At 47.9% G+C, this 15,450-nt stretch overlaps 1 protein-coding gene across 1 annotated transcript; it reads left to right on the top strand.

The window, feature by feature from the left end:
• Positions 1–408: 408 nt before the first annotated feature.
• Positions 409–4,210, top strand: LOC141366004 (uncharacterized). The gene is made up of 3 exons (XM_073870982.1): positions 409–1,579; positions 2,189–2,425; positions 2,612–4,210. The coding sequence occupies exon 3, from the start codon at positions 3,272–3,274 to the stop codon at positions 4,208–4,210; it is 939 nt and encodes a 312-aa protein (XP_073727083.1). The 5' UTR covers positions 409–1,579; positions 2,189–2,425; positions 2,612–3,271.
• The last annotated feature ends 11,240 nt before the right edge of the window (positions 4,211–15,450 follow it).

Genomic DNA, 15,450 nt, shown 5'->3' with positions numbered 1-15,450 from the left:
GAAATAATGATACGAAATATGGCAACTGAATTCACAAATATGTCTCTGTTTGTACAAATCGATGCACATTCACGTAAATATTAAAATTCGCAGACACAAAATCAAAGACATCTTTTTAGTTCATTCATTGATAGTTGTTTGTATTTGGCTCACAAAATGCTCCAAACGGCGAAATGAAAGTCCCAATACACAAACGAACAGAGCGGGACCAACGCACGCGCGCCATCCGATCCACAAATGCACATCTCCCTTTTTGCACGCGCGAATTATGATATTTGAATACACAATTAAACATGTGTATTTGTACATTTGTACAAATCGATACACGTTCATTCAAATTCTGAATTTCACATATTCAAATCTAAAGACATTTGTTCGTGGATAGTAAAATACATTTGTAACATGTGTCACGGGGTGACGATTTTTCAGGGCGGAACCAAAAGTTGAAGAAGTTTGGTTCCGCCCGGATGTTTCCGCCCCGACCGGAAAAACAGAAACACCGGACATCCGGTGGCTCCGCGAAGGCTGTAATCAGCCGATTGGGCACAGCTGTGCCTAGTTGAAGAGATCGCCGAGTAATTGGATAACTGGAGTACAAAGAGGAGTATAAAAAGCGCAGTTAGATGACAGTTGTGGTCGTTGTTAGTGTGTGCTGAGGAACGGAGCTGTGCTCATTGTCAGACGTGGTGGCTGTCTGTATTTCTCTCTCTCTCCCTCTCTCACTGTAGTTGACGGTGGACCTGCTGGAGTAAACGGAAAATCCGATGAGTAGAAAGGAACTTTGGTTTAACCAGTACTTTTGAAGGAGTAAAGCAGGAAGGAAATTGACCTTGTTGTACAACGTAAACAAAGGCTATCCGCTGTGAGTATACTTGTTTGGTGTGGAGTAAACTGCAGAGATTAACCTGTGTGATCGTTGGAGTCCTCGAGGAGGAAAAGGGCGGCCCTGCCCCTATAATAGCGTGGTGGGCGAGCCGCTGGAAGCATAGATCCAAAACAGCCACAGCAACGAGACTTTATTTCGGTCGTGTTTGCCATCGCCCCTATTTAGCCCAAGCGCAGTGGAGGACACCGGGCGCTTTTCCTTGTGGTGTTGCACTTATAGCGTGGTGAGTGAGACTTTACAAATAATAAGCTTTCACATTGGAGTGGTGCTGTGTATTTGCTGTGGGTTGCTGTGTGTCTTGTAGACGAAGCCCCGTACATCCATCTTCTCTACTGGGCAGAGGACGGAGGGGCTAACGACCTCAGAAATTTCTGCTACCATACGCTGTGTGCTGTTTCGGAGGACGAAGGGACGCGGACCAAGAGCTGTCCAGGGCTGTGAGTGAAGTATTGGAAGTATTCGTGGTGTACACTTACCTGTGTCTGTCTTTTGTCGCAGAGTCAGAGGCGAAAGAGTCCGCCGCCCCCGCGGTCCCTACAAAGGGGCGCCCCTGTCCAGGATTCGATCGGCCTACGGGCAGTGGAGATAGGGCAGCGCTCGACCCGGTGAGGTGGTGTGTGACCTTCGCCCCTCTGCTGACCTACGGAGAAGAAAAAGCCATACCTATCCAGAAAGCTGTATGTAGCAGAGCCGGTGAGAAATACTTGGAGTCTCAGTAACAGTGTCTTTGTGTCCTAGCGGCCACCTGTGGAGAGAGAGAAGAACGAGAGTGAAAAATTGAAGAACAGACTGTGAACGTGATACCTACCCAGAAAGCTGTAAACAGCAGAGTCGGTGAGAAATACTCGAAGTCTCAGTAACAGTGTCTTTGTGTCCTAGCGGCCACCTGTGGAGAGAGAGAAGAACGAGAGTGAATAAGTGAAGAACAGACTGTGAACGTGATACCTACCCAGAAAGCTGTATGCAGCAGAGGCGGTGAGAAATACTCGAAGTCTCAGTAACAGTGTCTTTGTGTCCTAGCGGCCACCTGTGGAGAGAGAGAAGAACGGGAGTGAATAAGTGAAGAACAGACTGTGAACGTGATACCTACCCAGAAAGCTGTATGCAGCAGAGCCGGTGAGAAGTACTCGAAGTCTCAGTAACAGTGTCTTTGTGTCCTAGCGGCCACCTGTGGAGAGAGAGAAGAACGAGAGTGAATAAGTGAAGAACAGACTGTGAACGTGATACCTACCCAGAAAGCTGTATGCAGCAGAGTCGGTGAGAAATACTCGAAGTCTCAGTAACAGTGTCTTTGTGCCCTAGCGGCCACCTGTGGAGAGAGAGAAGAACGAGAGTGAATAATTGAAGAACAGACTGTGAACGTGATACCTACCCAGAGAGCTGTATGCAGCAGAGCCGGTGAGAAATACTCGAAGTCTCAGTAACAGTGTCTTTGTGTCCTAGCGGCCACCTGTGGAGAGAGAGAAGAACGAGAGTGAATAAGTGAAGAACAGACTGTGAACGTGATACCTACCCAGAAAGCTGTATGCAGCAGAGCCGGTGAGAAATACTCGAAGTTTCAGTAACAGTGTCTTTGTGTCCTAGCGGCCACCTGTGGAGAGAGAGAAGAACGAGAGTGAACCATTGAAGAACAGACTGTGAACGTGATATCTACCCAGAAAGCTGTACGCAGCAGAACCGGTGAGACATACTCGAAGTCCAAGTAACAGTGCCTTTGTGTCCTAGTGGCCGCCTGAGGAGAGAAAGGAGGACGAGAGTGAACAATCGGAGGACAGACGGTGTAACGCGCTACCTACCCCGAGAGCTGTAAGCGGCAGAACCGGTGAGAAGCATACCAAATCCACACTAACCGTGTTTCTGTGTCGCAGTGAACACCTGCGGGGGACGTGAAGGCACGTGGGGCGAGGACCCCCTGCCGGACCGAGGAAAGGTTCACGGACAGTGGAAAATCTCCTACCAGTCACACCGAAATTGTTCTGCCTCCAGGAAAGAAGAAGGAGGGCGCCACGGTTAACAGGGTCCAGGCCGGAGCCTGACGATTCCCCCTTTTTCCCGGCTTATGGTGGTTGACACCCCTGTTGCCCTTGCCCCTGTCTGCCCGTGGCTGCAATCTCCCTGGAGGGAGGAGAAGAAGCCTATTAGTTTTAAATCCCCCTTTCCCCAATTCCCCAGTTCTTTTAAATATTTAAATTAAATAAAGCTTGTTTTAAATTTTACTCACCTGTTTCCGTGTTTGTCTGGTCATTGGGTTGGCTTTGGGGACCTCCTCGAGGTGGGAGTTGAAAAGGGGCGTGGCTTTAGTCAAGCACAGCCAGCCCCTAGTGGTGACAGATTTTGGCGTAGTCGGCAGGATCCCACCTCGAGTTGAGTAACCAAGGTCACCCAATGACTGACAACGCGGGGCCTGCAGCCCCACCCCGTGCCACGTCCGTTATCATGGGCAGCCCATGGGTCCAGAAGTATGGAGGAGCAGAGTCGGAGGTACGCCTGACCGAATGGAGGGCCCAACTGGAGTACTTGGCCGACTTACAGGGCCTTAGCGCCGCCCAGCGGCTCCAGTTTGTGTTGAACTCCCTAGAGGGAGAAGCACGGCGAGAGGTACAAGCCGCCCCCGAAGCAATTAGAGCCACCGCCCAGACTGTGTTCCAGTTTCTTGCCGAACAATATGGTGACCATACCCCCGTAGCTGTCCTCCGTTCACAGTTTTTTAATTGTAAGCAAGGCCCCCGACAACCTATCAGAGCTTTTGCCCTCAGGCTGCGAGAGCAGTTCACTCGCCTGCAAGCCCGACGAGACCATGGGCTAGGAGACGGAGAGGCTTTGTTACGCGACCAGTTCCTCCTGGGGATGAAAGAGGGCCCCGTGAGACAAAGTCTGAGGGTCCAGTTTCGGAGGGACCCCGGGCTTACCTTCGAAGATCTAAAGAAGGAGGCGCTGGCCCTGGAGGGTGATGAGGTCGAAGTAAGTGAAACCCCTGTATGTGCAGCTGTAAGTGGAAACACAGCAGCGCCACCTGAACACGCAGATTGGAAGCAAGCCCTGAGGGTAGAGTTGTTGAAAGATGTCCGAGAGCAGATGTCGGAACTATCTAAGACCCTCTTGGGAGAACTTCGCCAAAGTAGGGCGCGAGAGGAACCGAGGCCGGCACCCCGAGAGCGAGTCTACTCGGAGAGGAGCCGAGAGCCACCGGGACGCCCGAATCGTTTGAACCGGCCCCGCTTCGAGTGGGACGACCAAGGGCGGCCAATCTGCAATCGTTGTGGAGAACCAGGGCATTATAGCCGCCAGTGTGGGCCTCGCAGGGCATCGGAGGGGGGTTTTTAAGACGACCGGCCACAGTGGGTCGTGTGGCCGGGGCCCCTAGAGAAGACCCTGGAAGACGTGAGAAGTCTAGGGACCAGATGGTTGGGCACAGCCCAATGGCGGAGGTGAAGGTATGTGGCAAGACAATACAGTGCCTAGTAGATACGGGCTCTCAAGTGACATTGTTTGCGGAAAGTCTCTCACAGGAAGTATTCGGGAAGCAGAAGACCCAAGGAGGGGAGGCCCCCTGGCTGACGTTGCGGGGCGCAAACGGCCTAGAGATCCCTTACATTGGCTACCGGCTGACGGACTTAGAGGTTCACGGGGTGTTGGTTCCCCAAAAAGGAGTGATTATCGTGGAAGACAGGTGTTTGGGTGTCCATCGAGCCCTATTAGGTATGAACGTCCTCTCCGAGTGTTGGGAGGAGTTATTTCGGGCTAAGCCCGGCCCTAGGATCTCCCCTGTCGAGAGGCCCCTATGGGAGCAAGTAGTAGCCGACTGTCGTCGGGTCCAGATGACCCAGGTCCGCAGGGACCGGGAAGAGGTAGAAAGAGTGATGTGTCGCTTTGCTCTGTCCATTCCCCCTAGGAGTGAGGCCATGGTGTGGGTGAGAGTAGCCCCCCGAAGAGTTGGCCCCGAAGAATGGGTATTGGTTGAACCCCACGCCGATTGCCCCCAAGTGGAAGTAGCACGAGGACTAGCGGCGGTCCGCCGGGGGAGGGTCCCTGTGAAGGTCCGAAATGACCACCCCTATCCAGTACACTTACACCGACACCAGCGGCTGGCCCGATTAACGGGGGTTGCACCCCATCAGGTGAGGGAGGAGAGAGATGTTAGTTTCCGTCAGGTGTGCCCCACCGTCATCGAGGTGGCCCTGACACAGATAGAAGCCCCCTCGAACAACGGGGGGAGGGACGTGCCGAGACACTTGGCCGGTGAGTCCCTGCAAGGGGAGAAATTGGAACAGGCACAGACACAAAGACTCCAAGCCCTCCTTCAGAAATGGCAACATGTGTTTGCAAGACACGAGGAGGATTATGGGTGCACTAAGGTGGTGGAACATCACATTCCGACTGGAGATGCAGGACCCAGTAGAGAGAGGTACCGGCCGATCCCACCTACCTTGTATACAGAGGTACACTCACTATTGCAGGGTATGCTGGAGCGGGGCGTCGTCCGGGAAAGCAGTAGCCCATGGGCAGCCCCCATCGTACTTGTGCAGAAAAAGTCGGGAGCTTGGAGGTTTTGTGTGGACTATCGGAAGCTTAACCTGGTGACCAAGAAAGACGCTTTTCCCCTACCCCGGATTGAAGACTCCCTTGCCGGTCTCACGCGGTCTGCTTGGTACTCCACTCTGGATCTGGCCAGTGGATATTGGCAGGTGCCAGTGGCCGAGGCCGATAGGGAGAAGACCGCCTTCACGACCCCGTTCGGATTATTCGAGTGGGAACGGATGCCCTTCGGGCTCTGTAACGCCCCAGCCACGTTCCAACGCCTCATGCAGCGCTGTCTTGGAGGTCAGTTAATGAAGTCAGTCTTGGTATATTTGGATGATGTAATTGTGTACTCCCCAGATTTCGATTCCCACCTCCGACACCTCGAAGAGGTTTTCCAGGCGATGGAGAAATATGGGCTGAAGTTGCAACCCGACAAATGCCATCTGTTGAGGCGAGAAGTCCAGTTCCTGGGCCACGTGGTCAGCGCTGCTGGGGTGGCCGTAGACCCTGGGAAGGTCTCCGCGGTAAGAGATTGGAGTGCACCCAAGACTGTGAGGCAAGTGCGGTCATTCCTAGGGTTTGTGGGATACTACAGGCGGTTCATAAAAGATTTTTCAAAGATTGCCAAGCCACTCAACCAGCTACTGGTCGGCACAGGGCGAAACCGGGGACGGGGGTCACCCCCTATCGATTGGGATGAGTCCTGTGAAGGGGCATTTCAGAGATTGAAACAGGAATTGTTACAGGCTCCTATCTTGGCCTATGCAGACTTTACCCAACCATTTCTCTTGTATACAGACGCTAGCAACCTGGGGCTGGGAGCAGTCTTGGCCCAACGACAAGCGGGGACAGAACGGGTGATCGCCTACGCAAGCCGAAGCCTCCACCCGGCGGAGAGGAACGATGCAAACTACAGCTCATTCAAACTGGAACTGCTGGCCCTAAAGTGGGCCCTGAGTGAGAAGTTTAAGGACTACCTCTGGGGTGCTAAGGTAACGGTGATTACAGACAATAATCCTCTGGTACATTTACAGACAGCGAAGTTGGGGGCTGTGGAGCAGCACTGGGTGGCACAACTTGCCAATTTCGATTACCAACTGCAGTATCGGCCTGGGCGGGAACACACGAACGCGGATGTCTTGTCCCGATTGCCAGAGGTGGACGGCCCCGGTTGCTGTGATGGCCAAGAAGAGGAAAGCCAGAGGGAAGGCTATCTGATAGGGGTCGTGGAAGCACCAGGAGGCCAGCAGGAGGCGGTACCCGGGAGCTGGGGTTGGGACCCCTGCCGGTGGAAAGAACGGCAGGCCCAGGATCAGGATTTACGCCAGGTGAAGATGTGGGTGGAACAAGGCCGGCGGCCAACGTCGTCCGAGAGGCTGACCCAGACAGAGACGGGAAAAAGACTGCTGGGACAGTGGGACAAGCTGGAGCTACAGGAAGGGGTGCTGTGCCGAAAAGTTAGTGATCCGAAGCTGGACGAGGAGGTGCGCCAGATCGTGGTGCCCGCCGACCAAGCAGCAGCCCTGGTGTCCGCCTACCATGACCAGCTGGGGCACCAGGGTCAAGAACGGACGGTATCGCTGCTGCGCAGGTTCTTCTACTGGCCGGGGCTGGAAGCATCAGTACGTAGCTTGGTCCAAGCTTGCCCCAGGTGTATGTTGTTCAAGTCTCGACGAGAGGCCCGAGCGCCGATGATACCCATATGTGCCAAAGCTCCCCTCCACATCATGGCGATGGATTTCCTAACACTGGGCCGGCCACAGGACCGCTATCCAAACATCTTAGTAATCACCGACCTGTTTACGAAGTACGCATGGGCAGTCCCCACCCTCGATCAGACGGCAAGTACCACCGCAACGGCTCTATGGCGGCACGTCTTCCAAACGTTCGGATGTCCAGAGTTCTTGCATTCAGATCAAGGGGCAAATTTCGAATCAAAGGTGATCCGGGAATTATGCCAGCTGTATGGGTGTACGAAGACCCATACGACGTCATATCACCCTCAAGGGAACGGCTGTTGCGAGAGGTTTAATCAAACCCTGTTGGGGCTCTTAGGGACCCTGGATCAACGGAAGCAGAGTGATTGGGTGAGTGCTCTACCGAACCTCTTACAAGCTTATAATAACAGCATTCATAGTACGACGGGGTATGCCCCCACTTATCTGATGTTCGGTAGGCATGTGCGGATGCCGACGGACCTGGTCTTGGGAGCGGCCGCTGGCCAGGAGGAAGGAAGCGTGACGGAATGGGTGGGGCGCCACCACCAACGGCTGCACTTTGCCTACGAGCAGGTATCCCAGAAGATACGGGCCACAGGAGAAAAGAACAAGCGGTTGTACGACCGGACGGCCCGGGACGCCCCCTTGTTACCAGGAGAGAGAGTCTTGGTACGAGACAACCGGCGGCAAGGTAAAGGAAAGTTGAGTGACCGTTGGGAGGCCACCCCGTACGTAATCTGCAGGCAGCAGAGACCGGGACAGCCGGTGTATACCATCCGGCCGGAAGGAAAGGCCGGCCCTGAACGTGTGGTACACCGAAACATGATTCGCCCTTGTCCAAATTATCCCGAGGTCACGGAGGAGGTAGTTGCGGAACCGGCACCAACGGCCCCCTGGATGGAAGGATGGGCTGTGGTACCAGGCTTACCCGTGGTGGCACCACCCCCGGCCGCCCCAGGAGAGCCAGAGCTAGCACCTGAGCCAGTTGAACCCCCGGCCGCCCAGAGGCAGCCAGGACCAGCACCAGAGCCAGCCGAACCCCCGGCCGCCCAAGGACAACCTGAGGTTGTGCCCGAGCCTGCCGAACCTGACTCCCCTGTGAGGCGCTCCCAACGGGAGAATCGCGGCCGGCCCCCTTCCCGCTATGGTGAGTGGACTACTCGAAGGCATTCCAGGGACTAGAATGCATTGGCGGGGGAGGATGTCACGGGGTGACGATTTTTCAGGGCGGAACCAAAAGTTGAAGAAGTTTGGTTCCGCCCGGATGTTTCCGCCCCGACCGGAAAAACAGAAACACCGGACATCCGGCGGCTCCGCGAAGGCTGTAATCAGCCGATTGGGCACAGCTGTGCCTAGTTGAAGAGATCGCCGAGTAATTGGATAACTGGAGTACAAAGAGGAGTATAAAAAGCGCAGTTAGATGACAGTTGTGGTCGTTGTTAGTGTGTGCTGAGGAACGGAGCTGTGCTCATTGTCAGACGTGGTGGCTGTCTGTATTTCTCTCTCTCTCCCTCTCTCACTGTAGTTGACGGTGGACCTGCTGGAGTAAACGGAAAATCCGATGAGTAGAAAGGAACTTTGGTTTAACCAGTACTTTTGAAGGAGTAAAGCAGGAAGAAAACTGACCTTGTTGTACAACGTAAACAAAGGCTATCCGCTGTGAGTATACTTGTTTGGGGTGGACTAAACTGCAGAGATTAACCTGTGTGATCGTTGGAGTCCTCGAGGAGGAAACGGGCGGCCCTGCCCCTATAATAGCGTGGTGGGCGAGCCGCTTGGAAGCATAGATCTAAAACAGCCACAGCAACGAGACTTTATTTCGGTCGTGTTTGCCATCGCCCCTATCTAGCCCAAGCGCAGTGGAGGACACCGGGCGCTTTTCCTTGTGGTGTTGCACTTATAGCGTGGTGAGTGAGACTTTGCAATTAATAAGCTTTCACATTGGAGTGGTGCTGTGTATTTGCTGTGGGTTGCTGTGTGTCTTGTAGACGAAGCCCCGTACATCCATCTTCTCTACTGGGCAGAGGACGGAGGGGCTAACGACCTCAGAAATTTCTGCTACCATACGCTGTGTGCTGTTTCGGAGGACGAAGGGACGCGGACCAAGAGCTGTCCAGGGCTGTGAGTGAAGTATTGGAAGTATTCGTGGTGTACACTTACCTGTGTCTGTCTTTTGTCGCAGAGTCAGAGGCGAAAGAGTCCGCCGCCCCCGCGGTCCCTACAAAGGGGCGCCCCTGTCCAGGATTCGATCGGCCTACGGGCAGTGGAGAGAGGGCAGCGCTCGACCCGGTGAGGTGGTGTGTGACCTTCGCCCCTCTGCTGACCTACGGAGAAGAAAAAGCCATACCTATCAAGAAAGCTGTATGTAGCAGAGCCGGTGAGAAATACTTGGAGTCTCAGTAACAGTGTCTTTGTGTCCTAGCGGCCACCTGTGGAGAGAGAGAAGAACGAGAGTGAATAATTGAAGAACAGACTGTGAACGTGATACCTACCCAGAAAGCTGTATGCAGCAGAGCCGGTGAGAAATACTCGAAGTCTCAGTAACAGTGTCTTTGTGTCCTAGCGGCCACCTGTGGAGAGAGAGAAGAACGAGAGTGAATAAGTGAAGAACAGACTGTGAACGTGATACCTACCCAGAAAGCTGTATGCAGCAGAGCCGGTGAGAAATACTCGAAGTCTCAGTAACAGTGTCTTTGTGTCCTAGCGGCCACCTGTGGAGAGAGAGAAGAACGAGAGTGAATAAGTGAAGAACAGACTGTGAACGCGATACCTACCCAGAAAGCTGTATGTAGCAGAGCCGGTGAGAAATACTCGAAGTCTCAGTAACAGTGTCTTTGTGTCCTAGCGGCCACCTGTGGAGAGAGAGAAGAACGAGAGTGAATCATTGAAGAACAGACTCTCACCGTGATCCCTACCCAGAAAGCTGTTGCAGCAGAGCCGGTGAGAAATACTCGAAGTCTCAGTAACAGTGTCTTTGTATCCTAGCGGCCACCTGTGGAGAGAGAGAAGAACGAGAGTGAATAAGTGAAGAACAGACCGTGAACGTGATACCTACCCAGAAAGCTGTATGCAGCAGAGCCGGTGAGAAATACTCGAAGTCTCAGTAACAGTGTCTTTGTGTCCTAGCGGCCACCTGTGGAGAGAGAGAAGAACGAGAGTGAACCATTGAAGAACAGACTGTGAACGTGATAACTACCCAGAAAGCTGTACGCAGCAGAACCGGTGAGACATACTCAAAGTCCAAGTAACAGTGCCTTTGTGTCCTAGTGGCCGCCTGAGGAGAGAAAGGAGGACGAGAGTGAACAATCGGAGGACAGACGGTGTAACGCGCTACCTACCCCGAGAGCTGTAAGCGGCAGAACCGGTGAGAAGCATACCAAATCCACACTAACCGTGTTTCTGTGTCGCAGTGAACACCTGCGGGGGACGTGAAGGCACGTGGGGCGAGGACCCCCTGCCGGACCGAGGAAAGGTTCACGGACAGTGGAAAATCTCCTACCAGTCACACCGAAATTGTTCTGCCTCCAGGAAAGAAGAAGGAGGGCGCCACGGTTAACAGGGTCCAGGCCGGAGCCTGACGATTCCCTCTTTCTCCCGGCTTATGGTGGTTGACACCCCTGTTGCCCTTGCCCCTGTCTGCCCGTGGCTGCAGTCTCCCTGGAGGGAGGAGAAGAAGCCTATTAGTTTTAAATCCCCCTTTCCCCAATTCCCCAGTTCTTTTAAATATTTAAATTCAATAAAGCTTGTTTTAAATTTTACTCACCTGTTTCCGTGTTTGTCTGGTCATTGGGTTGGCTTTGGGGACCTCCTCGAGGTGGGAGTTGAAAAGGGGCGTGGCTTTAGTCAAGCACAGCCAGCCCCTAGTGGTGACACATGCATCCAGTTCACAGATAACTGTGCATGTATTTGTTGATGGTATTGGGTCTGATTTCTTTCCATATTAAACAGCCATTGTAGAGGTGGGAGGTGATAGAACAAACACCCGAAAATTCTCGGGACAGCATCATATGTCCAAATTTCAGTCAAAATCTGAAAACAGGACTTTAAGTGTAAAATACCGAACTTGTCCTTTAAGAGTTGTGTTGCTTGGAGTGAGTTTTGCAGGTGACGTGAACAGTTTAGCTCAGGTGACTGTTGGTAGTGCAGACTGTAGTTAGAGTTTTGCACATGTAGCTCCAGATGTGCTCACTGTCGTTTAGCAATAAAAAAACTGTAACAAACAAAAAATATTCAGATCCGCGATGGGTTTTACACCCCTTGTACATGTGCATTGGTGATGGCATGAGATAAACACAAGTGAGACCAACACCCTTTTCTGAACTCCAGCTCAGACTCAACAAGACTCTTTCATTTCCACGAGCTCAAGAACTTATACTTATAGAAGGTAAATCTATATACTTTACAAATGTAAATGTTAGATACTGAAGATCATCTTAATAATTCATCTACTGTATTTAATAGTGTAATTTTAACATATTAAAACTGGTCTTAAGGACTCAAAGTATTAATCTTCTTTTTGTAAAAGCTTCAAGATAGTTTAGTCATAAATAGTACACTTTATAAGAGCTAGGTAGGCAAACTGACACCACTTTAAGGCTTATAGTTAAATTTTAAATGAATTTCAGAAAATGTATTGATGTATTCAAATACATATGTATTGTGACTCATAATGTAAATATGTATGAAATGATTGTTTAAGACAACAACGTGCAGTAGTTCAAATCATGACCAATAACCATTATAGATTTGGAAAAACTTGGACTAAATGAGTGATTCTTACTTTACTTTTCTAAAGTTAATCTTCAGCAAAACATTGTGCTTAGATCAAGCCTCACAAATCTTGTTTTTAAAATTGTTTTCTATTTCTACTAATTGTAAAGGTAAATCTCTCACTCTTTTCAGGATGAAATTGGCGGTTCTCCTCGTACTCCTCATCACCCTGATGTTCAGCAATGGATGGGATAATGTCAACAATAATCAATATAACAGGCTTCCCTGCCAGAGATCTGGGAATAACAACGCTTATAATCAATTTAAATTAAAGCATTTTCTTGCATATAATATCAACACAAGCAGTCAACGTGCTTGGGCAGACTACCTAACAACAAGACATCTTTGTGGTAGAACTTCAGTCCAGTCTTTCCTCCGTAAAAATGATACGAATGATATTAGACAAATCTGCAATGGAGAAGGCATCAGACGGAGAAACAACATCTGCATCAGTAGGGGAAGCTTCAAAGTGTTTATTGTTAAAAGCACTATGAGAAATGGACGTTGTAAAGTTAAGTTAAGGAGTAAGTGGTATTATGTGATGGTTGCTTGTGATGTTCTTGGCAACCGGTGTTTGCCTTCTCACTATCATGGACAAACTAACACACAACCTTCAAATGGTGAGATCTGTATGAAGCGTAAGCCAAAAAGTGAAAAGTTAATAGCAATAATTTCTAATTAAACTTTTCCAACGTTTCACATAAGTCTTATTATCCAAGACGATCACAAACATGATCCTAAACTAGGAGAGATTGTCTTTTTTAACGCTTCATTTAATCTCTTTATAAGTTAATCACTGAATGTCTGATGTGAAATTATCAGTGATTTTTTTTGGAAGGTTCCCTAAAGTCTTTGTTTGCTTGTTTGGAGAACTTTGTCTCTATTCTCTTTCTGAGTACTAGGTGTGTTTTGGTGAATTAAACAAGTGAGACTCTTGCCTCCCATCCCTTTTAAAAGCCATCTGCGTTTGCGCTGTGGCGGATTTCCTTTTTACATGGCAAACATTTGTAAGCAGATAAACTGTAAGCAAAGGAAGACGACCACCAGTTTAAGATTGATGTAAAAATTTTTTAAATGTTTTATATTTTGTGTATTTTTTTAATTATTATATAAAGATTTTTGTAATTAAAGTTTGATTCTCCTTAATATATATTTTTTTAGTCAAGAAGTAATAAGTAAATCAGCAGGGTTTTAATTGGCCGCTCACATTTTAAAATGTCCAGCTGTCCAACATATGTCTTGATAATAAGAAATGCTGAGAAAAGAATTTGTAACATTATTCCATCCTTTCCAACTAATACCTAAATGGACAATATCTGCTAATGTTATTTTGACAAGTACATTCATGTTTGGGAGAAAACAAGCAGGTGTCAGTCTATTATTATATTGGGTGGCGATTGTAGAGGTGCAACAGGAAGTATTCCCTACTTCGCTCAAAGCGGCCATATTGGGAAATTGGCCTATTACTTAAAAATTACTTTCCATCTCACTATTACATTTTTTTTCCCAATAAATGCAATATTTGCATTTTTTTAAAGCAAAACATTTAGCTTACCTACCATGTTACAGGTGATGCAGCTTACACTGCAAAAAAATGACTTTCTTACTTAGTATTTTTGTCTTGTTTTCAGTAGAAATATCTAAAAATTCTTAAATTAAGATGCTTTTTCTTGATGAGCAAAATGACCTAAGTAAATAAGTCTAGTTTTAAGAAAAATAATATACAATTTAAGTAAAATTGTCCTTAAAACAAGCAAAATTATCTGCCAATGGGGTGAGAAAAAAATAGTGAAATAAGATTTATTTTTTCTTAAACACTTAATTCAAGTAAAATTTTCTCTTCCCATTGGCAGTTATTTTTGCTTGTTTTAAGCAAAAATTCACTTAAATTGTATATTTTTTGTCTAAAAACTAGTATTATTTTCTTAGGTCATTTTAGATATTTCTACTCAAAACAAGACAAAAATACTAAGTAAGAGGGTAATTTTTTGCAGTGTACGCCTTCTAATGTCCTGTAAACTGTCCTTACTTATGTCCAAGAGACACAAGTACATTTTATTCCTTTCATTTTTCATGTTTAAAAAAGTTTTGTGTTCTGCTGCGCGTCCCTTTGTGTATATTAAGCAAAGAGTATGTGCGCTGTTGTCCCATTTATAGGCACATATTACTTACTTTAAATAAAAATATACTGTAGTAGTCTATTTCAGTTGCCTCAAATAGCAATGCGCCATTAATGCGACTGAACACACCTCATTTTTAGACCAGCACGCCCATGGGTACACAAGTGGGCGCAAATGCATTTGCTATGTTAATAATATGGCGCAGGGCATGAAAGTGATACTTGTGTAGGGCTGAAAGTAAAGGGCTTAACTAATACACAAAGGATCGAAGTTGTGCATCAAAGATTTTGGTTTCGGTTTTAAAACATGCAGGAATTAGAAAATAGAGTGCAAGACTTGCTTGATGTTAAAATAATTATTAAGAGAGATAAAGTTTGGGACCTAATTAATGTTAAAATAGTTATTAAAAGCGACAAGACTCAAAATTGATCTTCCTCACGCTGACTGACACATCTGAAGGGCGTGCACATAACCCCCATATACACAGAATTACAGTTTCAAAAATATCTGTTTTGACAAGAATTCATGCAGAAAATCTGTTATGTCTTAAGTGAATGTTTGGTTAACTGTTGAGGAAAAATATCTGTAGCATTATATTAGATAATTGCATTACAGTAGATCTTAAAGCTGTCTGTCTCAATGTCAATCAAACAATAAAAGAAAAATGTAACATACATTGAAATTGTTTTTGACTTTGTGTGTGCCAAATCTATTAGTTTTACCAGTGATTTTAATGATGGATGTGGTAATTTCGGGGGCGCCACCAACAATTCTGGGCCCTGTGAATGAATATGAGGTTGGGCCCCCTACCACTCCCATGTTGCACCAAAAAAAAAAAAAACAAGCCAACCTTACTATCTAAAATCTTTGTCTGCTGCAATTTAATAATACATACCTAACGTTTGCTATTGTTTTTTAACACTATAATCAGTGTTTAGTCAGAAACCTACCATGTCTAGCTATAAGATGATTTATTGTACAAATGTACATTTAATAGAAAAATACAGTACAGTAATGAAATATTCTTAAACAAAGACTAAACATACATGATATGGTTTGTATGATTCTTAAAATAATGTATTCAGTCTCTAGGATTTTTAATTTCAAGGATAACCCTGCTTCTAAATTACAAGTGTGAAACGATCCTTAACCCTGGGTTAAAAGCAGGGTTAAGAGCGAAGGTAACCCAGGGTTAAGCGCAGTCTGAAAAGCCTTTTTTCGTTTTTGATGTCCAGACCTATACTGTTCTCGTTTCAGCAGTAAAAACATAAACAAGCAGCATCCGTGGTCTACACGTAACTTCCAGTAAACTCCGCTAAGAATAATTACAACAAAGTACTTTAAACGTAGTTTATTTATATAACAAGCAAAAAAACAACACGTAGGTTACCTAGGAAACCAAAACATTTGTTATTTTCGACGAGGTATTTGTTCA

This window comes from Misgurnus anguillicaudatus, chromosome 9, assembly GCF_027580225.2.
Source record: "Misgurnus anguillicaudatus chromosome 9, ASM2758022v2, whole genome shotgun sequence".
Taxonomy (NCBI): Eukaryota; Metazoa; Chordata; class Actinopteri; order Cypriniformes; family Cobitidae; genus Misgurnus; species Misgurnus anguillicaudatus.
Note: the sequence above shows the minus strand (reverse complement) of the source record. Positions and strands in the feature narration are given on the sequence as shown.